This window comes from Protopterus annectens, chromosome 9.part0, assembly GCF_019279795.1.
Source record: "Protopterus annectens isolate FY-2018-M chromosome 9.part0, PAN1.0, whole genome shotgun sequence".
In the NCBI taxonomy this organism is placed as follows: domain Eukaryota; kingdom Metazoa; phylum Chordata; order Ceratodontiformes; family Protopteridae; genus Protopterus; species Protopterus annectens.
This window is the reverse complement of record NC_056743.1, coordinates 471224944-471248847: the sequence shown is the minus strand read 5'-3', so window position 1 is coordinate 471248847 and position 23904 is coordinate 471224944. Positions and strand designations below refer to the sequence as shown.

The 23904-nt window shown below is 43.9% G+C and overlaps 1 protein-coding gene across 1 annotated transcript in view; it reads left to right on the top strand.

The window, feature by feature from the left end:
- Positions 1-23904, top strand: part of LOC122811276 (tumor necrosis factor receptor superfamily member 10B-like) — a gene marked incomplete in the record, with an annotated part of 590662 nt that overhangs the window by 94997 nt on the left and 471761 nt on the right. Inside the window, 1 exon segment of the mRNA XM_044083011.1 lies at positions 23716-23848. Within this exon segment, the coding sequence (XP_043938946.1) occupies positions 23716-23848 (133 nt within the window).

Below are 23904 nucleotides of genomic sequence, written 5' to 3'. Positions count from 1 at the left end.
TATTTATGCTAGGTGTTATTGCCTATAGACAATAAACGAGATCTGGGTACTTACCGCCTTGCATCATGGGATATGGGGCTGCCTCGAGCTGGTAAAAGTGACTCTTGAGCTTAGCAAAGTGCCGAGTCGGAGCCGAGGATCGGCTCCGAACCCATCAAGCAAGAAAGAAGGCGAGAGAAGACAACTAACATGGGATGTTATGGTAGGTACATAACTTCTCATTTGCACCCGTCCAGTAAACATTGCCTAGCCCTTTATTTCCTATGCTTAACTGTGCGATTTCGTCTCTCCCAGTGATGACCAGGGATGATCTTACACTGAAGCAATGGTCCAGATTCTAACATCTGCTTAGGAATTGAACACCAGGAAGACATATAAAAATTAAAGGGATTTCTTTTTACATGTGGGCCATGCGCTGTGGCATAGCTCTTTCCACTGCCCTGATTCCACCCGTTTTAGAATGTGTCACAAAATTTTTATTCTGGCCTTTATTTTTTGGATAATATGTATGTATCTGATATTTACAACTTTCACCAAGGTGCCATAACTTTATTACCCTTGTTAAAAGCATCCAAGACATTTCTGAAAGATGCTTTTCTTCTGGTTCCACCTCTCTTTTGGACTGTTATTCCATCTTAGAAAATATAACTTGGCAAGCTTTTAAAACTGGTGTGACTGCACATCTGAAAATGTTCATCACATAGATTTTACTGCTGCAGTAGTTTTAGCCATATGGCTTGTATCCTGCCAAGGATATAGCTTCAGGGCACCTTACATGCTTCCAAAATGTTAAGCAGCTTGAGCTGGGTTGTTCAAAAGACAGGTTTGGGTGTCAAGCCATTCAGAGCTTCACTCCTGCTGAAGAGTACTCTCCTGTGAGGCTTTTGAGGATAGATGGTTGGCTTGTGCTGTTCCTCTGAGCAGATGAATGCAAATTTTCCCCCCAAAATGAATTTAACAGTTTTGTTTGATACTTTCCTCTTCAGGAAAGTTATTTATTTTAAAGCCAAGTCACGAGACTGTACTGTACTTTTAAATGGGAGCTCTGCTTTTTACTGCATTTGTCTGTGAAAAAACTTTGTTTTTTATTGGCATTTGCTGTATGTTTTCCCCTGGGAAAGAGGTACAATCGGTTGGTTCCAGAGTCCATTCTTCTTTCAGCCACATAGAAAGAGTTATGCAAACAACGTTTACATCACAGCAGGCTAGTAATTTGCCTCTTCAACAGGTGGGTATCTGCTGTGACCATTAGTTTTACCTCAGACCACTTCTCTTTTACCCTGAATCCCTCTGGTGTGGTATCTACAGTGGATCTATTTCAAAGTATCAAATGGCCAAATTGTCGATTCCAATGTGGTGGAGACCTTATGATCAACAGTTCAGTCCAGTGACAAAAAAATACAAACCCAAACATCCACAAACAGAAACAGTGCAACCCCTACATCCCCTGATATATACAAACTCTTGAGATCGCATTGTAGTGGGGAAGAGGGTAAATTCCTTGATCTCCACTGTACCTCAATCTCATTTAGAATGGTTTGACTGAATTGTCAATTTTATATGGTCTTGACCATATGGGTTTCAACCATTCTGCAATTTGATACTTTGAAATAGACCCCCTACAGCAGGGGGGGGGGTAGCCATGTTCTCTGTGGCTGTCGGGAAGCCCCTTCCTGGGCAGTGAAAAGCGACTCTTGTCAGTCCTGGAAAAGGGAATAGGGAAGGCTTCCCTGTTTTGTCCGAATGTTGTACCCATCCCTGGAGAAGTTACTGTTGCCTTTAAAATAACTTGGTCTCATTTCTCTGTCAAAAGAAAAAATTCCTTAGACAGGAGTAGAGTACTGCGTTTGGATTAGGGTTTAATTCAAGCTATTGCTCTTCCCATAAAGTATTTAGTAAATGAAAGAGGGGGATACCCCCTTTCCTGCAGAGATTCAAGACTCTGGACAGGAGAATGAAGGGACAGATAGTCTGAATCAGAAATCTATGGAGAAAACTGAGAACAGCTCAGTTTCTGATTCTCCTTTTGGGGGGGGTTCTCTTTCTCTGAGAATCTCTAGAATGTGCTAAGATTTTCAGTGAGAGAACATGGAGATTTCTCAGTCCCTCAGAAAATATGAGCTGTTACAGAAGGAATTTCCAGAACATGTACCCATTCCTCAAGTTCTGTCAGCTTTGGAAGATGTGTGTGCTACTGTCTGCAGTTTTCCCTGACTGTCTACCACCTGCCCCTAAAAAGATAGATGGGATGTATAAAGTTCATCAGTCTTAAGCTTTTATACACCCTTCCTAAACCTCTTCCAGTAGCTGTAGCTTTAGTTAATCCTTCTGCTGCTAAATACTTAATGTCAATCCTACTGTTTCTCATAAGGAGAGGAAGATTATTGATACGTATAGAAAAAAAGTATATATGTTGCTTTAAATACATTTTTTTTCTGTTCAAGTTGCTATTCATTATATGCATGGTATGTATGACTCTTCAAGAGTTGTGGCCACTGGTACTCTTTGAGGAGGTTTGCGTGGCTGTATTCTCAGAACCTCCTAAATGAAGGTTAAACAATAGTTTTTTAAATTTTTCTTTGGATAAAGATTAATTTTTGACATTTCTGCTTCTGGGATAATCAAAAAAGTCTGAAAGGGGTAAGCTGATGCAGGGAATATCTAAAGATTTTTCAGCCAGTGTGTTCCAAATTTTCCATGTGGTTCTTTAACTCCCAATCAGTTTTGGTAAGAAATACTGTCTCAACTAAATGCAGAAGTAAACAGACATTTTAAGAAGAAATGGCAAGGGAGTTCCAAGAAGAATTCTGAAACTCCTAAAGTCATGGACAGTCCTAACAAGTCAGACTGTTGGAGACCTTGCCCCCCCCCCCCACAGCCCCTTTTTTTCTTCCAGAAAGTTTTAATCTCCACTTTTCCTTTTTTACAACAGTTTCAGGTAAGTGACTTCCGAAGATCATTTATCAAGATTATAGATGGCAGTGTGAGGAAATTCCTCATTTCCAGAGGATAATTCCGCATCTTCCAGACCAGACTGTTTCCATCTGTCTATCACATGCTGACCCAGGGACTGACAGTACCAGTCCTCCCTTCTGAAGTGAGGAAGGCATTTTATTGAAGACTATGGTACTTGCATATTATCGCAAACACATTTTCGCAGTTGCAAATTTCACATAGTTCAGCAGAAATGACTACATAAAACCAGTGTCAAGAATGTCAGGAGTTGCATATTATTGGAGTAGCTATACCATTGTGTGGAAAACACAGGTTTGCTTCACTTTGGTTGTATGCATTTAAAGCACCGTTAGCATTTCTGTAGCAGCTCTGACATCACCATCAACAATGTTATTCTTAAGCATCACGACTCTGAGCAAGTCTGTTAAACAGAGAGCGACTGCTTCCACACTGATGTAAAAGGTTATATGTGGATCACTGCTGTACTCCAGCTAACAGGAAAGAAAGAGAAGCAGTTTATTTTATAAGAAATGCTATGTAGACTTCTGATCATAGCGCACCTCCGTCATTAACTCTGTTGTCTTAGAACGTCTGAACTACAGGTGTACAGCAGTCCATTACATTTTAACATAGTCCTCCAGAATACTTTTATTAACAGTTTCATTGCTTAATGCAGTCGTTTCTGTTGAAGTATGCGGAATTTGTCCTTGACAGAGTGAAAGTTTTTCCTACAGTAACCGGGTGCATTTCGTGAGTCACTTTCCCCTTGATAACATCTAATTGAGAAATGCAGCTATTATCAAGCGATGCGCCACTGTGGAGTTAACAGGAGCAAGGAGGCGCGTCGACCCAAGTATAAAGTTTTACCCATACTCCTCTTCCTGTGTCATACCCACTGTGACAGAGTAAGGGTCACTTCTTCACAGACCCCTTTTTATGTTAGGAGAACTGCTTCCACACACCCATAAAAAATTATGCAAGTGAGTCAATGTGGTTGCGGTAATACTCAAGTACCAATGATATTTTTAGTGCCAAAGAAAGAATATACTTGGAGACCAGTTCTGGATCTTTCTTTCCTACACCTGTTTGTAATCGTGCCCATATTCCAAATGATGTCACTTCACATTACCTCTTCTTCCTCATTTCAAGTTTCTAGGTAACACTAGATTTAAAATATGCTTCTCCCATTCCTCTTCATCCAGACTTCAGACATTTATTGTAATTTTTGTTTCTGGATCATATTAGCAGATGTTCTTCATGTTTCACTGTTGCAGTCATTACAATTGGGTTATCCTGCTGGCAGGCTACCCTCAGTCGGCCTGAATTCCAAAGTCTAGGTCCGGCGTCAGTTGCTGTCGCCTCTTCCCTGACGTAAGTGCACCAGGGGTATAAAAGATGCAGCTGACGCCATTTTCTTCAGTCTTTCTTGCCGCATGGTGCCCAAAGCAAAAGCAGTTGGCAAGTGCTGGTCAGCTGACTCCTGAGATTTTCGTGTTCGAATTTCAGATCCAAAGTCTTCACTAAAAGCTAAGTACCCTGTTGGGGAAAATTTTTTTTTTTTCTTGCTCCAGACCGATGTTAGAAAAAGTTAATTGTATTTCTTGTGGGAAGCAAATACCTCATAAGGACTTTCATTCTTACTGTATTCCTTGCCTAGGCCTTGACCACAACATTGCTAGATGTCAGTTTTGTGCTAGATTTAACCAACCCACTATTAAGCGTTGGTACGATTTTGTATTTCACTATTTTGGCAGAAGACTTAACTATACAATGTCATCGGATAGCCATCCGACTACCGGAATTCACAAGAAACTCGAGGAAAAGGACAGGCATCCGAGGTCCAAAACCGACTAGGCTTCTTCTAAGCCAGTCGCCGGTTCTCAGTGAGGCACCTTCGCAGACCCTGACGACCGCTACTTTAGACTCGCAGGCCACTAGCGACACTCATGTGGAGTCGACCAGGCCGCTGGAAGCTCAAGGTATTGGACCTTCAGAAACTATTCCCTTAGATGGGTCTGGAGCCGCTGAGCAGGCATCGGCTTTTGAGGGTGTTTTCAGACCTACTCAATTATATGTTAAAACGACTTCAGCTTCAAACACTAAAGCATCCTTAAAGACAAAGAAACAAGTACAACAGCCTCATGGACAGGCCTCTATGCCTAAAAAACAGATGCTCAAAATGGCCGAAGACCTAATTACTTTGATCAGGGGTTCCCATCCCCCTCCTGATAAGAGGCCTAGGCAAGAGACAGAATATGAATCTTCAGATCAGGTTTCTATTTCATCTGATTCCTCTTCTGATCAGGAATACTCTTCCTCCCTATGAGGATTCTGATGCTGAAGAATCAATCCCTTCAGCCTCTCCTCCTGAGGATTATTCTTTTGGGGAAACTTTACATACCATGAGAGAACATTTCCATTGGGAGAGCCAAGATTATTCAGAATCTAAGAAAAGGCTCAGACTTCCTTTTACTACCACAACACAGGCCCCTAGCTATTCCACCTGTGTTAGACATTGTAGATGTATTTTCAGTGTCCAGTCTGACCCCTGACTCCTTACCTCCAGCTCCTGTTAAGCAGGACAGGTACTACAGGGTTCCTGACTCTTATAAATTCCTTTTCAAAAACCCTGCTGCTGACCCAGAAACTCTCTCTCAGGGTCCCAAAGGGGTCAAGGCTTCCACTGCAAAAAAAAACCCCTACCCCCTTTGTACGGGATTCTAGGGCACTGGACAGATGGGGAAAAAAGATTTACACTTCTGCTACCCTGGCTATAAGGGCTTTAAATTGTCAGTTTCATATGCTCAAATATCAGCAATGTATTATGTCACTGCTTAAACAAAAAATGTTGATAAATTCTGAATGTGCAGAAAACAAAGAAATGCAGGAATTATTGCATGCAGCTGAACAAGTTGGAATGCATACTTTGCAATGTGGTTTTGATTCTCTGGAGGCCTCATGCAGGTGTGCAGTTTACGGGTTCTGTCATTAGGAGGCATGCTTGGTTAAAGGAACAAAATCTACCTGATCATGTTAAAGCAAAATTATTAGATGCTCCATTACAGCATGATGTTTTTTTGGTGTTAAAGCAGAAGAGGTGTTAAAGAAAATGAAGGACTAAGCTAAATCTATGCAAACAGTCAAGGATTTCTTACAGGTACAGCCACCAAGATTTAGCAGACACTGGCCTACAAAGAATTTGTCCTTTCCACTGTCAGACAGGCCACAAAGGGGCAGATACAGACACCCTAGAGGCAGATCCCATCCCCAAGGTTCGTACAGGTCTAAACAATGGGATGCTACTACCTCCAAAACTGGAGAAGACATATCACAGCCATACAGGAAACGGTCCCAATGACTTCCCCCTGCCTGCGCCAAGCACTTATCTTCTGGCAGCACCTTTAGGGGAAAAAACAGCACTTTTTTCTCAAAATTGGCACATAATAACCCAGGACAAATGGGTCTTAAACATAGTGTCACAAGGCTACAAGCTTCACTTCCATACACTGTCAAGTGCAACCTGTTGGCCAGACCTGCCAAGGGCAGAGGCACAAAAACAAGTCTCATCCCTCATGGACATGAGGGCCATTCAACAAGTACCAGAGCAAGAGCAGGGACAAGGATTTTATTCAGGACTGTTCTTGGAACCCAGAAAGGACAAAGCCTGGAGACCAGTACTGGACCTATCTGTTCTAAACACATATCTGGATATTCCAAAATTCATAATGTTGACTCTACAGCAGCTTCTGCCCATGTTGGGCAAGAAGGCTTGGCTTGTGACTTTAGATCTAAAAGAGGCATACCTGCATGTCCCAATCAGACAAACATGCAGAAGATACCTCAGATTCAAAGCTGGCTCAATGCACTACCAATTCTCTGCACTGTCCTTTGGCTTATCTTCTGTGCCCAGGGTCTTCACAAAAGTGCCTGGCACCAGTAATTGCATTCTGCAGACAAAGAGGAATACAAATATATCCTTACTTGGACGACTGTCTCATTCAAGCAGAGAACAAGGACATTCTACTACAGCATCTGGCGTTTGTAAAGAGATTACTACTATGCCTAGGGTACACAGTCAACGAACAGAAATCAAAACTAGTACCCTCTCAAGAGATAATATTGCTGGGTGCAAGCTTAAATACAACTGCCCAGATGGCTCATCTCACGCCAGACAAAGGCAACTGACTACCTATTTCAAACTGGCAACAAAGGCCCAGTTATCTGCAAGAAAAATTCTTCAGGCTTTGGGCTGCATGGCATCCTGCATTCTACTAATTCCATATGCAAGACTGCATATGAGGAAACTTCAGTGGTACCTAAAAAGTGTTTGGACCCAACATTGCCACAGCCTGGAAACAATAGTTACACTCATTCCCTGCCTGCAACAGGAGTTTCGATGGTCCGCAAACCAAATGCATCTACATATCAATCAAAAAGAGATGCTAGCTGTTCAAAATGCCCTGACAGCCTTCAAGGACCTACTTCATCCGGGACAACTACCGATATAAAAACAGACAACACCACAGTCATGTGGTATATAAACAAGCAGGGAGGCTCTCATTCTTACCCCCTTTGCACTTTGTGGGACACAGCATTGGCTTACCAAGTACATCTGCAGGCACAATTCCTGCCAGGAAAGACAAATACTCTGGCAGACGAACTAAGCAGAAACCTCCTGGATCCCCACGAGTGGAAATTGGATCCACAAGTCTTCAGCATGGTAACAAGGAAATGGGGATGCCCGGACATAGATCTATTTGCCTCGCCTCACAACTGCCAACTAAAGAGATTTTGCACAAGGACTTATCACAGACAAGCATGGAAAGTGGATGCCCTATCTTTCAGCTGGAAAAACTTGGCAGTATATGCCTTGCCTCCTTTGCCTCTCCTCCCCAAGGTACTCCTAAAGGTCAGGCAGGAGAAGCCAAAAATTATACTGATTGCCCCAGACTGGCCATGCCAGTACTGGTATTCAATCCTAAGGGACTTGTCTCAATGCCCAGCCTGGACCTTACCTCAAGTGCCTCATCTACTGTCCCAGCAGAACAATCAAATCCTGCACAGCCAACCCAAGACGTTAAATCTGGCAGCATGGTGGATAATGTAGTCATACAAAACACACCTCTCACTAAAGCGGTGATGGATGTTATTTTGGAGGCCAGGAGGCCTAGTACTAGAAAATCCTATGCTGGAAAATGGAAGAGATTCTGTGCTTGGAACCAGGCACAAGGAATTGACACAGCTGTACCAAATATTCCTCAGATTTTACAATACTTGACTGAGATGCTGGACAAAGGCCTATCCTTTTCCTCTATAAAAATTCATGACTCTGCCATTTCAGCTAATTACAATACAGAGCCACCAATCTTTTCTCATCCTTTATAAAGGCAGTTCCTCAGATGGGCCAAACATTTAAGGCCTCCAAGGAGATCACCAATACCTGCTTGGGACCTCAATTATGTCTTGGAAAAACTCACTCTGCCTCCTTTTGAGCCAGCCGCTACAGCTGATATAAAGTTTTTATCTTGGAAAACAGCTCTGCTCCTAGCAATAACTTCTGCAAGACTAGAGGCACTCATGGCTGTGGAACCTTTTTATCATTTTTTATCCAGACAGGGTTTCTCTGAGGACAAACCCAACATTTATGCCTAAGGTAGTGTCCAGTGTGGCCCTTAACCAAACTATTCATCTGCCTACCTTTTATCCAAACCCACAGAATAAGAGGGAGAGAATTCTACATTCTTTGGACATGGACAGCTATGCTTCTATTTGAACAGAACCAAAGCTTTCAGAAAGACAGAGCAATTACTAGTGGCATATGCTCCAGGATCACAAGGAAAGGCTATCTCAAAGCAGACTATTTCAAAGTGGATAGGCCATTGCATTCATTTCTGCTATTCACAACATGGCAAGCCAGTACCTAAGGCATTAGGCCACATTCAACCAGAGCAGCAGCCACTTCAGCAGCCTTCCTCAGGGTAGTACCAACCAAAGACATTTTAGAGGCGGCTACTTGGAGTTCAGTGCACACCTTCACAAAGCACTATCACTTACCACTCTACTCTGAATCCAGGGCAGGCTTTACTCTGAATCCAGGGCAGGCTTTGCCACTGCAGTTCTGCAGGGCCTAATAGCCGCTCCTAATGCTATTTAGCTCCAGCCTCCCAACCTTGGCTTTGGGATTCAACCCAATTGTAATGACTGCAACAGTGAAACACGAAGAACATAGTACAGTTGTGTACACTTACTATAAATGTAGATGTTCGAGTGTATTCACTGTTGCAGTCCAGGTTACCCACCCACCATCCCCCATTTCTTTGCTGGAACTGATCTGTACTTCTCTATTCTATACAACCTATGTGGTGTATTTGTTTGTAGATGAAGGCAAAATATATACTTTGGTGCATGCATGTTTTATTGACCTATTTTTAGCCTACCCTTTTGGGGGCACCTGACATCTGGGGCAAGAAAAACTGAAGAAAATGGCTTCGGCTGCATCTTTTATACCCCTGGTGCACTGGCGTCAGGGAAGAGGCAACAGCAACCGACATCAGACCTAGACTTTGGAATTCAGGCCGATTGAGGGTAGCCTGCCAGCAGGATAACCCAATTGTAACGACTGCAACAGTGAATACACTCTAACATCTACATTTATGGTAAGTGTACACAACTGTACTTTCTCTGTCTTACCCTTTGGACTGTCCAGTGCACTAAAGGTGTTCACAAAATGTCTAGCTCATTGCAGGCTGCAGGGTACCCACATTTTGCATACTTGGATGACTTGCTTATGTTTGCAGAGTCTTTCTCAGTGTCTGGAATCTCTCTCTTGAGTGAGACCTCTTACACAAGTTGGTATTCCAAGAGAACATTTCAAAAGTCTGTCTTGACTACTTCTCACAGGATTGTGTTCCTAGGGATGTGAACTAGACACTACAATACAAAGAGTTTTTCATCTACAGGAAAAATAGACCTATACCCAGATCTATGTGTAGAGTTTTCCACTCGGACTTTGTTCACTGCTAGTGAATATCTCAGGATTTTGGGACTCATGGCTTCTATGATTCTCATTATACCAGCAGCAAGACTCCACATGGGAAAGATACAGTGGTATCTGAAGTCTGTTTGGTCCCAGCACCAACGCCCCTTATCTTTTCAGATCCCAGTGCTGAGGTTTGTCAGAGGAGAACTCCTTTGGCGGAGACGAGAGAGTCCTAAATCCAGGTCTCCCTTCCTGTTCCAAAGCGGTCATTCACTACAGACTGCTTAGGGAGCAGTTAAGGTGTGTGGGACACCAAGTACAAGATGCAAGCACATAAATTCATAAATATAAGAGATGCTTGCCCTCATCAAGGCACTTGACTGAGTTCTCTTTGGTCCCTGTGATCTCTTCAGTATTGTTACAGTTAATACCACAGATGCATCAAAAAGCAGGGAGGGGGACCAGGTTGTACCCCCCTCTACAGACTAGCCATATGTCATCACAGCACATTCTTTTTTACAGTCCTCCTACATTCCATCAGAGCAATACTGCGTGGCAGACGAGCCGAGTAGGACAAGAGCGGACTCTTATGGATGGAAACTAGATTTGGGAGTCTTCTGTGGAGAGTTCAAGTACACCGCTTTGCCTCTTTTCCTAACAATCCTCTGGCAAGTTTATGCTACTGGACTCCATGCAAGAAGGCCTGGAAGACAGATGGCTTTTTTTTTTCCTTGGACAGGAATGTTCCTGCACACATTTCCACTAATATTCAGGTTATTTCTGAAGATTCAGAAGGGATTCTCCCAAGATCATTGTGGTGACTTCCCTTCTGGCCCAGGCAACAGTGTTCTCCCTTTTGGAAATGGCCAGGGGGGACTTACCACAAGCTTCCTCACAGACCGGATCTACTCACACGAGAACAATGCTGCTTGATACAACCTGACACCGGTAAACTTCAGCTAACTGTCTGGATAATGGGATCTTAATTCCTTTTAGGTACCTGTCTACTGAGTTTGTGCAGCAGGTACTAAGGAAGGCAAAGAAAGATTGCTACTAGGAAATGGTATATTAGAAATGAAAAAGGTTTCCTAGTTGGTGCCAACAATAGAACTATATTGTTGTATTGCTTGTATGTTTGTCTGTGGCCTGGGTTGTGACTGAAATGGTCCAGATCTGGGATTTAAGATCTTTTGCTACATGGCTATGCTGCATAAGACAACTCTCTGGATCTGTTCAGACACTTCTCAGGTTGGTCATGGAAGTCAAACAGCCTCATGCCGTTTTGAGGATTCTGATTGTTTGAATACTTTATCAAACATTTAATATGCCTTCCAGGGATACCTCTCATGTGTATGAACATTTCTCATTTGAGTCTTAAATAGTCCAAGCCTCCTCACTGTTCCACATAGAAAAGGGTCTGTCATACATTCCATTCTTAGACACACTCAACTTCCAAGCCCCTCCAAGAATAAAACATATAAAAACTAATTCCGCCCCTTGGCTTAGTAAAGATGCCAAAACACTCATGCAACAAAGGGACAAGACATGAAAACTCTACCATCGTAATAGGCACCCTGACACCCTTCTTTAAATATAAATAACTCCGCAACTTGGCCAAAAAACTTCATATCGTACAAGACGAAAAAGCATACTATATCAAACTTCAGTCTAACCACTCCTCTAACGCCAAACAGTTCTGAAAATCCATCAACTCACTTCTCAACCCAGGCATCAAAAACAACCCTTGCCCTGACACTAGTAAATCTGACCCAGAAATAGCTACTCTGTTCAACTCCTTTGCTAACTCTATAGCAGAACTCCCTAAAACATTCCCAAACACCTCCCCCCCCAATCAAACCCTCTGCCCAACCTTCCACCCCAAACTCTCCTCCCATATTCCACCTCAAACCCATTCCCATCTCGTATATAAAAACAACTTTTCTCTAAGCTTAAGCCTTGCTCTAATGCCCCGGACAATATCCCCTCACTCTCTTTTTTTTTTTTTAAGAATTGCAGCAGACAGCATCACCATCCCCATTAGCATACTCCTCAACGGATCCATACACGAATCATATGTCCCCAAACTGTGGCGTGGACCCTTTATCCTACCCTTCCATAAAGGAGACAAAAATAATATCTCCAACTTCTGACCCATAGCGATTCTCTCCCCTATTTCAAAAATTCTTGAGAAATGCATCCAACTCCAGCTCATGCCATTCATTACACATAACCAACTCCTCACCCCAACACAACATGGGTGCAGTCCTGGCCATAGCACAGTAACAGCTCTTCACTCTTTTCTAGACATCGCAAACCATGCCTGTGACTCCGGAGAACTTGTATCCACAGTCCTCCTTGACTTCTCCAAGGCTTTTGACACAGTCTCCCATACCCACCTTCTTCACCACCTTTCCAATCTTAACCTCTCTCACAAAACACCATTACCTGGTTCAGCAGCTACCTCTGACAGATCTTGGGCAGTAAAATGGAAGACTGGCACCTCAGCCTTCCTTCCCACCCCAACTGGGGTACCGCAGAGATCATTCTTGGCCCTATGCTCTTCAATATCTTCATTAATGATTTCCATGCAGCCATTCCTAACACTAGGATAGTACAATATGCAGATGACTCCACTTTAGTTTGCTCTGCATCAAACCTCCCTGAGCTCCAAACAAAACTCGAACTGCCTTCTCAACTACTGAGAACTGGATGCTCCAAAATCAACTCTCTTTGAATGCCAACAAATCAAAGCTCCTTCTATTCTTCCTCCAAATCTATCCACCTAGACGAAACCTCTCTCAAAATTACAAGCCTTGCCAACTCAGCTATAGAAGTTGTTCCTTTTGCTAAATTTCTTGGAGTTACTATTGACTAACACCTAAAAGTAGATACCCATATTCAGCTAAATATAAAGAAAACCCATCAGAAACTAGGCATGCTGTACAGAAACAACAAGACAGACCCTCGCCACTACCTTCTTACTACCTTCACTAATGTATGGTGCTCCCCTACTAACCAACCTATCTTCCTTAAAATTCGCCACCACTTCCAAATACTCCACTCACCACTGTAAACCTCTCCACCAGCTGCAATGGCTAGAACTCCCAAACTACCTTGACTACCTCCAACTCATCACCACCCACAAGCTTATTTTCAAACCAACTATATGCCCAACACTAACAAACATCTTAACATTATACACCCCAAACTGATCTAAGATCTACCCACCAAAATCTAATCTCTGTTCTAAACCAAACCGTCCCGCTGGTCAGCTTCTCCTATCCTTTTTTCCATTGCCAAAAAATGGAATTCTCTCCCTCCATCTCTTAAGAATTTCTGAGAACTCTGAACACTTCAAAACTCAGCTGCATTGTTACCGCTCCCAAAAATGGAAATGCAGTTGCAGTCCACCTACCTAACCTGCTTCATACATAAATACTTTAACACACACAGTTTGTTCTTCCTTGCACACTATTGATTAACCCTATGTACTGCCTTCATGCTAATGCTACCTCTATACCACTCTGAGGATTTAAGCCTCTATCAGTTTAACTCGTGCTAATATTCATGCATAAAGAACTCATCCATTCTAATGTTACTTCTATGTTATTCTCAGATGATTTAAACCTCTGTATTAATTTAACCTTGTACTGCTGTTCTCCACTACTAAACATGTACATAAGCTTTATATCCTTCTCCAAGCTGCTGTTTAACTTTTGTTTAGTTTTTGCTATTGAATGTAAAATTTGCTTAGTTTGTTTGTTTTCTACTATGTGTTGTACTTCATATTATGGAGCTTGTACTATGTATTATTGGAGCTTTTCTCCCCAGGCCTCCACTGAAAACGGGCTCTTTGAGCCCAGTGGACCTCCCTGGTCATCAAACTGGAAATCAATAGAAATTAATCATTAATTCATCAAAGGAACTTTTTTATAAGTGTAAAGTAACCCATTTAACTCTCGTGAGCTTCCTAGTTGACATTATTAGGAAGCTGTTTGTATATGTTCTACATTTTGCCCATTTGGTTATCACAAGCAGAAGGCTCCTGTGCCTTCAAAAAACATGCTATGGGGGGAGGGTCTCTCCTTTCCATGTTGGTTTTGCTGTGTATAGGGATTTTTTGTTAGACCCAATTGCATAGCTTTATTGGCCTCTGAACCGAGGTTGAGGATCCCTAGACTCATTTGAACTCCCAAGTAATTTACATTGATCAGATGCCATTCATCTACTTCTACTGTTACCCAGTCTGGCATGATGTCTTGACTGTAAATTTATGCTGGTCTAGATAATGTAGTGCAGTCTTCTGGAGGAGCAGGCATAGTCTTTCTCTTACGTTTTTTTTTCCATAAACGTATCTGCAAATGACATCAGAATAACTGATTTTTGTAGTTGCCTGGCTCTGTTCCTGGGCTAGGCTGGGGGAATTCTTGTAGAGCTCTGTTGTGGAAATGTACTAGAGGAGTGCTGTGACTTTGTTTTGCTTCCTTAGTATCCTTATAGAATTGTCATTTAGGTCTTGCATCTTTTCAGTCCTCTTCCTGCTCCACTGCACTCATGTCACTTTTGCATTCTTTTAAAGCATCCTCCGCTCTTGGGCCTGGTATCTTCCCATACTATTATGTGGCCTTGCTTTTCCTTTGTAAATGCCAAACAAAGAATGTATTCAGGATATTCACCTGTTTTTTCACTGCCTTCATCAGCTGTCTATCTTTTGCCAGTGTAAAGATTATTGTGGGCTCTTTCTTTCAGAAGTATGTTTGTTTTGAACTTTAGTTCCCTTGTAGCCATGTTTTCTTATTTCATCGTATTTGGTCTGTTCCACTCACTTTAATTTCCTGCAGGCGCTGTCCTTATTACTTACAACTAGTCTTACTTCCTTCATGAACCATACTGACTTCCTTCTGTTACTCTCCCTATTTTTAAAGTGTTGACCTTTTCCCACAATGCCTACTGTCTTCTCAGCCCCACATCTTCAGTACTGAATAATGTGACGTATTATTGTCTTTATTTTGAGGTTTCTCTGCTTATTTTTCATTGTGAATCAGACTGTTACTTGACAACTGTAGACCATTGGTGCAGTTACTTGTACTCCTTAAGTACTTTCCTTTTTTCATACCACAGCTGTACAGGGCAGTATGACAAGCAGGAGTCATTTAGTTACTATTGAAGGCATTCTTAAGGAATAAAGAAAAGTTGAATAGACTAAACAGCTGATTGTGGAATGTTTTGCATCACTTGTTAAGAGAACCGCTACATTACAGATATGTTTCTTCCATATGTCTTGTAAAATGCTGAGGGAGAGATTTCCTGAAGTATATTACTGCCAACCATTAAATGAAAAACAGAAATTGAATAAAAATAAGCAATAAAGTGTGTAAAACAGTGATGTTAAGTTGTCAATCTCGCCTTCATTCTTGCTGGATGGGTTCGGAGCCGATCCTCGGCTCCGACTCTGCACTTGCTTAGCTTGAGAACTCCTTTTACCAGCTCGAGGCAACCCTATATCCCATGATGCAAGGCGAGACTACCTCAGATCTCGTTTGCCGCTTTGCGAAAAGGTCTCTTTTTTGCCAGCTCAGGTGAGTTTGAATTTTCAAACAATTTAGTCAGGGTTTTTTCTCTCCCTTGCTCTATTTCATAGTCAGATAGTGTGTAGTGTTTCTACAGCCCACCCTATTTCCCCTTTATTTAAAACTTTCTAGTTAAATAGTTAAGTTTATATTTTCAGTTAGGCCTAGGCCTCTTTTCTTAATCCCTATCTGTGTGTGTGTTTTTTGGGATTAATAGTGTGACTGTTTTGAGTGTGTGAGTGTTGTTTTTACTTAGACTATGTCTAAGGAAGGAAATGTCTCAGGCTTCAAGAAGTGTGACTCGTGCTGTCAGAAAATGTCTCTGACAGACGGTCACACTTCTTGTGTTTACTGCCTGGGACCTTTACACCTGCAGGACTCCTGTGCCATATGTCATTCTTTTAGCCAGAGAGTCCTGCAGGAGAGGAGGAACAAATTGATCCTCCGTGGCTTATTAAAGCCAGAAGGTTCACCCACTAAGACTGGGTCGAGTAAACCTTCAAAGCCACCTAAGGTTCAGGCTACAGTTGTTAAGCCTTCCCCGGTGGCTCTGACTCCTTCGGAGTCGAGATCGGCTCCGGCTGGAGCCGATCTTTCTACCTCTGATGTGGTATTGTCGGTTCCTACCGGCTCCGACATTCAATCTACAGTTGCCTTGTCGGCTCCGGCTGGAGCCGACGTGTTATCCAGTAACGGAGCCGAGAAGCCTTCGGCTCCATCTGGAACCCAGAGGACGTCGGCTCCGATGGCTTCGTCCAAGAAGAGATCTCGGTCCCCTTCTTTGGAATCGATCCACTCGGCTCCGAGGTCTCCTCTTTTGTCGGAACGGAGTCATCGGAGCCGATCTTCGAGATCTTCCAGGCTGTCTGACCACGATTTAGAGAGGGTGGTAAGCAGGCTGTTGAAGTCACAGGCACTAGCCCAAATGCTCCATAGCCCGTCTCAGCAGACTTTGGCTATTGCTCTTCCCCTTGAACTTCCTCCTCCGACTCCCCTCCAGAGTTTGGAGCCAGAGCTTCTCGGGACAGCGACCGTGTCGGTGCCGGAACCGATACATCCTTCGGCTCGCTGCCTCGGCTCCGATCTCCTCCATGAGACCTTCCTTGGAGGGATCCGTCGTCGAGTTTCCTTGTCGGCTCCGAGGGGCTAGTGGCATCGGACCCTTGTCCGACCCTGCTCTCCCTCTCGGGGCTTCGGCTTTGGTAAGCTCGGCACCGACATTGGCCTCGGAGCCTTCTCTCTCAGTGGAACCGGGAATTCCTATTTCTTCGGAACGGGAATATTCTGGCCTCCCTGGGAGAGGAGCCTTTGAGGTGATGAGGAGTGTCCTGGCACCTGAGCCAGGTCAACGGTCCATCCCTTTAGCTCCTCCCTCTTCGGTGCCTGTTGATGTCTCTTGCCAGCCTCTTGCTCTCAGGCCCAGGGATCCATCGCCCCAGGTTTCCCCATTGGGAATAACTTCCTGTTCCGAGGTTTCTCCTGATCCCACGGGGGAACCCCCTCGGAAGAGGACGTGTAAGAGGAAACACACAGACTCCCCTGAGTCTACAACATCTGATACCGACTTAGATGAGTTGGAGGGTTCCCCACGGTCCCCCTCTGAGGATGTCTCCTTTTCAGACATCCTTGAACTCCTCAAACAGAGGGGGAACTGGCCCTCCATTGACCCCTCCTAGGATGAGTCGGTATACCTGGAGGCTTTTGGATCCCGACCCTCCACCTCCTGGGTGTCTCCGCCTTTCGACCCACTTACACAGGTAGTGGCTCGGAAGGCGTGGGCAGCTCCAGATTCTGTGGAACCGGTCCCCAGGAGGCCATCCAAATTTATTATGGCCCCTTCAGACAAGCAGTTTCTTTCTAAGGGCGTCTCTGTGGATGCTATGGTGGTGGCGGCGGCCACCAAGAAGGAACTTGCGGATCCTTCAGTGCCTGTCCATCCTCCTAACAAAGATTTTAGGTCCATGGACAGGTATGGCAAGCGGATGTTTTCTTCAGCGACCTTTGCTATGCATTCGCTGAACTACCTTTGTCATTTCACCAGACTTCAAAGAGATATTCTCAAGGAACTAGGTGAAGTGGTTCAGGATCCTTCAGCTGCTGGGGCTCAAGACAAGATTGCCTCACAGCTAGCAATCCTAAATTCTTTAACCAACTCCTCCATGCGGCTCATATCCTATGCAGCCGATGGAGCGAGCAGAGCCGCAGGCACAGGAGTGGCTCTTAGGCGTCAAGCCTGGATGCGGCTGTGTAATTTCGTGGACCCCTTTAAGGCGTCCTTCACCAATACCCTCTTTGACGGTTCGGCTTTGTTCGGACCTCAGGTGAAGGAAACCTTGACCAGGTGTGAGCAAGACGGCAAAACTCTTTCTGCCATAGGAGTCCATTTTTCCACCCCTTCTAGACCCTATCCCAAGGGTCAGAAAGGAGGAAAGATGTGGTTCCGTAAAGCCCAAGGAGCAGCGCCGGACACGCGTGGTCAGTTTACCCCCAGAGGCAGAGGGGGTAACAATAATAGACGCCCTAGAGGCAGGGGGGGTCCTCAGAATCAGGGCAACAGGGAGTCTCTTCCTGAGAAGCCCTTTCAGCATCCCTGAGGTGTTGCCCGACTGTCCACCCTTGGAGGCAGTCGGGGGAAGGATATCGCTGTACCCAGTAGCCTGGCGTTCCCTTTCACAAGATATGTGGGTACAGTCGATCATATCCGAGGGTTACAAAATCCCCTTCGAAAGGTATCCCGTACCTCACCAATCCCTTCCAGACATCTCACCTGGTCAAAGGGATTTGGCAAAACAGGAGGTTTCAAAGCTCCTAGAAAAAAGAGCCGTCCAGACTGTTCCAGCAGACCAAGTAGGATCCGGCGTCTACTCGAGATTCTTTTTGGTCCCCAAAAGGACGGGAGATTGGAGACCTATTTTAGACCTGAGCAATCTAAACAGATTTGTCAAGAAGGCAAGATTCCGGATGGTCACGCTTCAGTCCATTCTGCCCTTTCTGGGCAAGGACAACTGGATGTGCTCGATAGTACGCGTCCTGAAGGTCTATCACATAAAGATACACAGGCGCTCCAGGAGGTTTCTCCGCTTTCGGCTAGGGACCAGTCATTATCAATTCAGAGCCCTGCCCTTTGGCCTCACTTCAGCCCCAGAGTGTTTACCAAATGCATGGCAGTGGTCACAGCTCATCTGAGACGTCAAGGATTCCAGGTGTTTCCTTATTTAGACGACTGGCTCCTCTCCGCCACCAACAAGCATCAGCTTCTTCAGAGCAGAGACTACACTCTGCAGCTTTGCAAAAGGTTGGGAATATCGGTGAATTTCGAAAAATCTTCTCTGCTGCCTTGCCAATCTATCACCTTTATAGGCGCAGAATTAAACACCGTCAGTTTGTTAGCCAGACTAACAGATCAGAGAATTCTGGACATCCAAAAATACGTTCGGATTTTATTGCAGAGCAGCAAAGTCAAAGCCAGATTGGTTCTGAAAGTTCTAGGTCTTATGGCTGCGGCTATTGTACTTCTACCATTAGCTTGCTTCCACATGCGTCTTCTGCAGTGGATGTTATTCGCTCAGTGGTCGTTCCAGAACCTTCCTGTGAGGCACGAAATCTTAGTTACACAATCGTGCAGGACTCATCTAACCTGGTGGATATCTTCCCCTCTACTTCATCAGGGCCGACCATTTGTTCCCCCTCCTCCAGTTGCCACAGTCACTACGGATGCCTCTCTGATCGGGTGGGGGGGGCATTGTCAGGGCAGGATGGTCCACGGGACTTGGCAACCCATCGAATACCATCTGCACATAAATGTCCTGGTGCTTTTAACGTTGCAAGCCCTCAACGACTTTCTTCCCGCGGGGACTATTGCAGTTCAAACGGACAACATGTCTGTGGTTTGGTACATCAACAAGCAGGGCGGGACCAGGTCCTATCCTTTGTGTCGAGAAGCTCTCAGACTTGGGCAATCTCCTCTCACCGGTTTCTGATAGCAACGCACATCCCCGGCAGGTCCAACCTCTTAGCGGACAGACTGAGCAGAGCCATTCTCATGCCTCACGAGTGGTCTCTCAATCAATCAATAGTGGACGAGATATTTCTGAAGTGGGGCACCCCTTGTTGCAGTCTTTTTGCTACACCCCAAAACAACAAATGCCCGGACTTCTTCACTCTCTTTCCCCTACCAGGCCAACCCCTGAGAGACTCTCTAACCCAGGATTGGCCCCGGGGACTTCTGTACGCCTTTCCTCCTTTCCCCTTAATTCCACAGGTCATTCAGAAAGCTACCGTTTTGAGGGCCAAGTTGATTCTCATTGCCCCTTACTGGCCTCGACAAATTTGGTTTCCGACTCTGCATCATCACCTCCTGGTGCAGCCTTGGCATCTGGACCCAGTTCCGGATCTTTTGATCCACCAATCGGGTCAACAGCACTGGGACATTCGTTCTCTCAACCTCACTGCTTGGTTGCTCCACTTCCTTCCCTAGCCAGGCTTCCTATGATCTCTGATCCTGTCAGAGATATCTTAATAGCTTCTTTGAAGTCGTCCACCAGAACGGTTTATGCTAGCAAGTGGCGACGTTTTTCCCTTTGGGCAAACTCCAGGCACATTGATCCCTTTACTGCACCTGTGCATTCTGTTTTAGATTTTCTAGCTGAAGTTTTTCAGTCAGGATCTTCTTCATCAACAGTCAAAGTTCAACTGGCGGCTATTTCCAAATATCATGTTGGCTTGCAAGATCATAACATTATGTCACATAGACTATGCAAAGCTTTTCTGAGAGGAGTTTTTCTCCTGAAGCCTCCAATAAAACATCCTCCTCCACAATGGGATCTGAATTTAATGTTGGCATCCTTGATTTTACCACCCTTCGAACCGTCTGCTTCATGTTTGACCTGGAAAACTATTTTCTTACTGGCTGTCACTTCAGCAAGAAGGGTATCTGAGATTCAAGCTCTCTGCATCTGTTCCCCTTACTTGGTTTTTCACAAGGACAGGGTATCCTTGAGAACAAATCCATCCTTTCTCCCCAAAGTTGTTTCTCAAACTAATATTAATCAATCCATCGATCTACCAGTTTTTTTCCCAAATTATTCTGACAGAGCTGAACAAAAGCTTCATTTTTTGGATGTCCATCATCAGCTCAGGTATTATTTGCATAGAACTAAACAATTCAGGAAATCAGACCAATTATTTGTCTCCTATGCAGAAAACAGGAAAGGTCTCCCAGTATCAAAAGTGACCTTATCCAGATGGTTATCTTCCACCATTTCTTACGTGTATTAGCTCAGAGGCAAGCAACTACCCTCTAAACTGAAGGCACACTCAACCAGGAGCCTATCCACTTCTACAGCTTTTCAGGATAGGCTGCCCATTGATACCATTTGTGCAGCAGCTACTTGGGCCACTCCTCATACCTTTGTCTCTCATTACAAATTAGATTTGGCCTCCAGGGACAGAGCCAGTTTTGGTTCCACAGTACTCAAGAGTCTGTTCCATTGAGCCACCCGGGATACAGGTGCTAGGGACGCGGTCCCATCCAGCAAGAATGAAGGCGAGATTGACAACTTAACATTTAGAAGTTATGTACCTACCATAACGTTCCATGTTAGTTGTCTTCTCTCGCCTTCTTTCTTGCGTCCCTCCCTCCTTCCCCCTGGCCTGGACAGTTCTTGAAGGGCTTCTCTTTCTCAGGTTTCACTCTCCTGAGTCTTCAGTAGAAGAGTCTATCTTAAGAACTTTTTGCCTAGTTCTACTAGGTTAGTCTTTGCTCTTCCTTTGGGAATATTTTTATTTAGCAGGGTATTATAGCTACCAAACGAGATCTGAGGTAGTCTCGCCTTGCATCATGGGATATAGGGTTGCCTCGAGCTGGTAAAAGGAGTTCTCAAGCTAAGAAGTGCCGAGTCGGAGCCGAGGATCGGCTCCGAACCCATCCAGCAAGAAAGAAGGCGAGAGAAGACCACTAACATGGAACGTTATGGTAGGTACATAACTTCTAATTCCCACACGTTAAGACAGTGCCATTATATACACACACACACACACACACACACACACCAAAGAGCGGGCCTGTAGCTCATGTGTGATGTGGTTTCTCCTTTCACAGAGGTACTGTGCCACACATACCTGCAAGTTCTTCAGTTGTTTTTTGATTGACTAAATTGCAGGCTTATCTCTTTCTCTTGAAAATGTCGCTTATGAATGGATGAGAAGAGCATTTGACATTTATTAAGTCACCAAGTATGACTATCACTGTGAAAGTGTTGCAATACATTGAAGCACATATTTGCTGTGTAATGTGGGTGTAGGAGCAGAGTCATTTTGCACCACTCCCACATAAACTTGAAACCATCTGTCATTACAGATATATGTAGAAGCTAGATATACAGCTTGAAAATGTTTTTTGTCAGGCTCACACAGAATGCAGTGTATGTTAGGCAAGCATCATGATTGTCATAATTGTAATGCCAGAGAGATGGCTGTGTGCTCTTGGTCTACAGTCTGGCAAAGAGTAGAGGAAAATGCACTCTAAAGTCCTTTTTTTTTTTTTTTGTAGTGGGGATGGTATATGATTGTATGTATGATGCAGAGTGTGTATGGGACTGCAGAGGTATGACTGGTCTTGGGTGGGTGCGTAGTGTGTGTGTGTGTGTGTGTGTGTGTGTGTATATGTGAGAGGGGTGGCTGATATGCCTCTAAACTCCCCTAAATTAAAGAAAATGATTGTAGTACTTGGGGGGGGGGGGCACACTAGACACGAGGAAAGTTCTTTAAGTATTACTCTAATTTAATTTATTTAAAAATGTAGAAGAACAAAAGGTTTTGCATCACAAGTAATTTTCTGAACAATAAGAGGTATGAAACTCTAATGTCTGGTATTGACTGATTGCAGTTGTCCAAGATTCATGAGGGACAGGGCACTTAAGTGGCAACATCAGGAATGCTCTGTAAAATTAGGGACAGGTGAAAGGTCTGTGTGAGTTATGTCTGTATCTGAATGCATATGTGTGTGTGAGGGGGGGGGGCAACTGTGCCGATGCGACATGTGGACTGCCAGTAGTGATTGCCACAGAAAAGTGTTTTAGCACTAGTGGTAATTCCACATGATTCAGAGACCTGCAGATTAGCCAATAAGCTGGTCTTTACTAGTTGTGGTTAACCATGTCTCTAAATTGCATTTTCTGTGAGTTGAGTGTGTAGACTGCCCCTTTTGATCACAGCAGTCTGCACATGTGGTGGGGTTCTTTCTGATTCTCAGCCAAGTCTCTAATTAAACAGATGCAGTGAGGAGTTTATAATTCTTATGTCCACTTGGGTAGCATTATCTGCAGCTGTAATGCTAGGACTTTTTTTTTTTTTTTTTTCAATATTCTAATTCTGTCTTGTCATATGAAAAAAATGTAGCTATTGTATTTTGTCTGACTGACCAAGGTAAATATTCACACTTGTATTATTTTGCAGATTATCAGCAACAGTTTGTAGCCAATGTGTTATTCAGTAGCAGAACAGGTAAATAATCAGCTGTGATGATGGGAAGAGCAAAGTGCTGTAAGTTATTTCTCAGTACCATTTGCTTAAAGCCATATTCCAACACTGACAGTGCAGTGCAACATGGGGGAGGTGCTGTACTGTTGAGGTCATACCCGTTTGATAAGATGGTGAACCAAAATCCATTTGTCTGTTATGGCGGTAGTTCATCTGAATGTTAAGCATGCTGTTTACTTTTTCACTGAAGAGCAGGGGAATTTTATGGTGTCCTGGACAGATTTCCCATAATCAGTGTGAAAAAAATGCTGTGAATCTAACTAGGCTAATAGCCTCTTTTCAGGGTAGACACAAACTGGCATTTCCTACTACTTGAGGAGATGCATCATCCACCTGAGCTACCATCAACTCAAGCAGATGGGACATTGATTTAATGTTATCCGAAGGGCGAGCTGCTCAGTAGTACAGTACTCCATACTGCTGCACTGCGGTGTCTGTCAACAATGCAGCAGTAGGGAGGTACCGCATTGCAGTGTCAGCAATGCAGTCACTTGGAAAGGGAGTAGATCCCAGTGCCTTCTGGTCTTCTAGCATAAAAAAGTTGCACAATTCACACTTAAAAACATTAAAATAATGTTTTATATCATATCAAAAATGTAGTCCTTACCATCTTGGAAAATGTTTTGCATTTTATTTAAAGTAGCATAAAGCAGTGCTTTTCTTTATTTTCAGCTTGGTTTGTCTGTGACCCTTTCAAGACCATTTTCTCAGGAGGAAAATATCACAGGAAGGTTTCTGAGGAATATTGCATGTGATCCTGATCACCATGCTAGTAATGGTATATGCTGCTTGAACTGCCCCACAGGTAAGAAAGTATTCTCTCCTGTTTTCTTAAATTTAGGCACACACATTGCTTTGTAA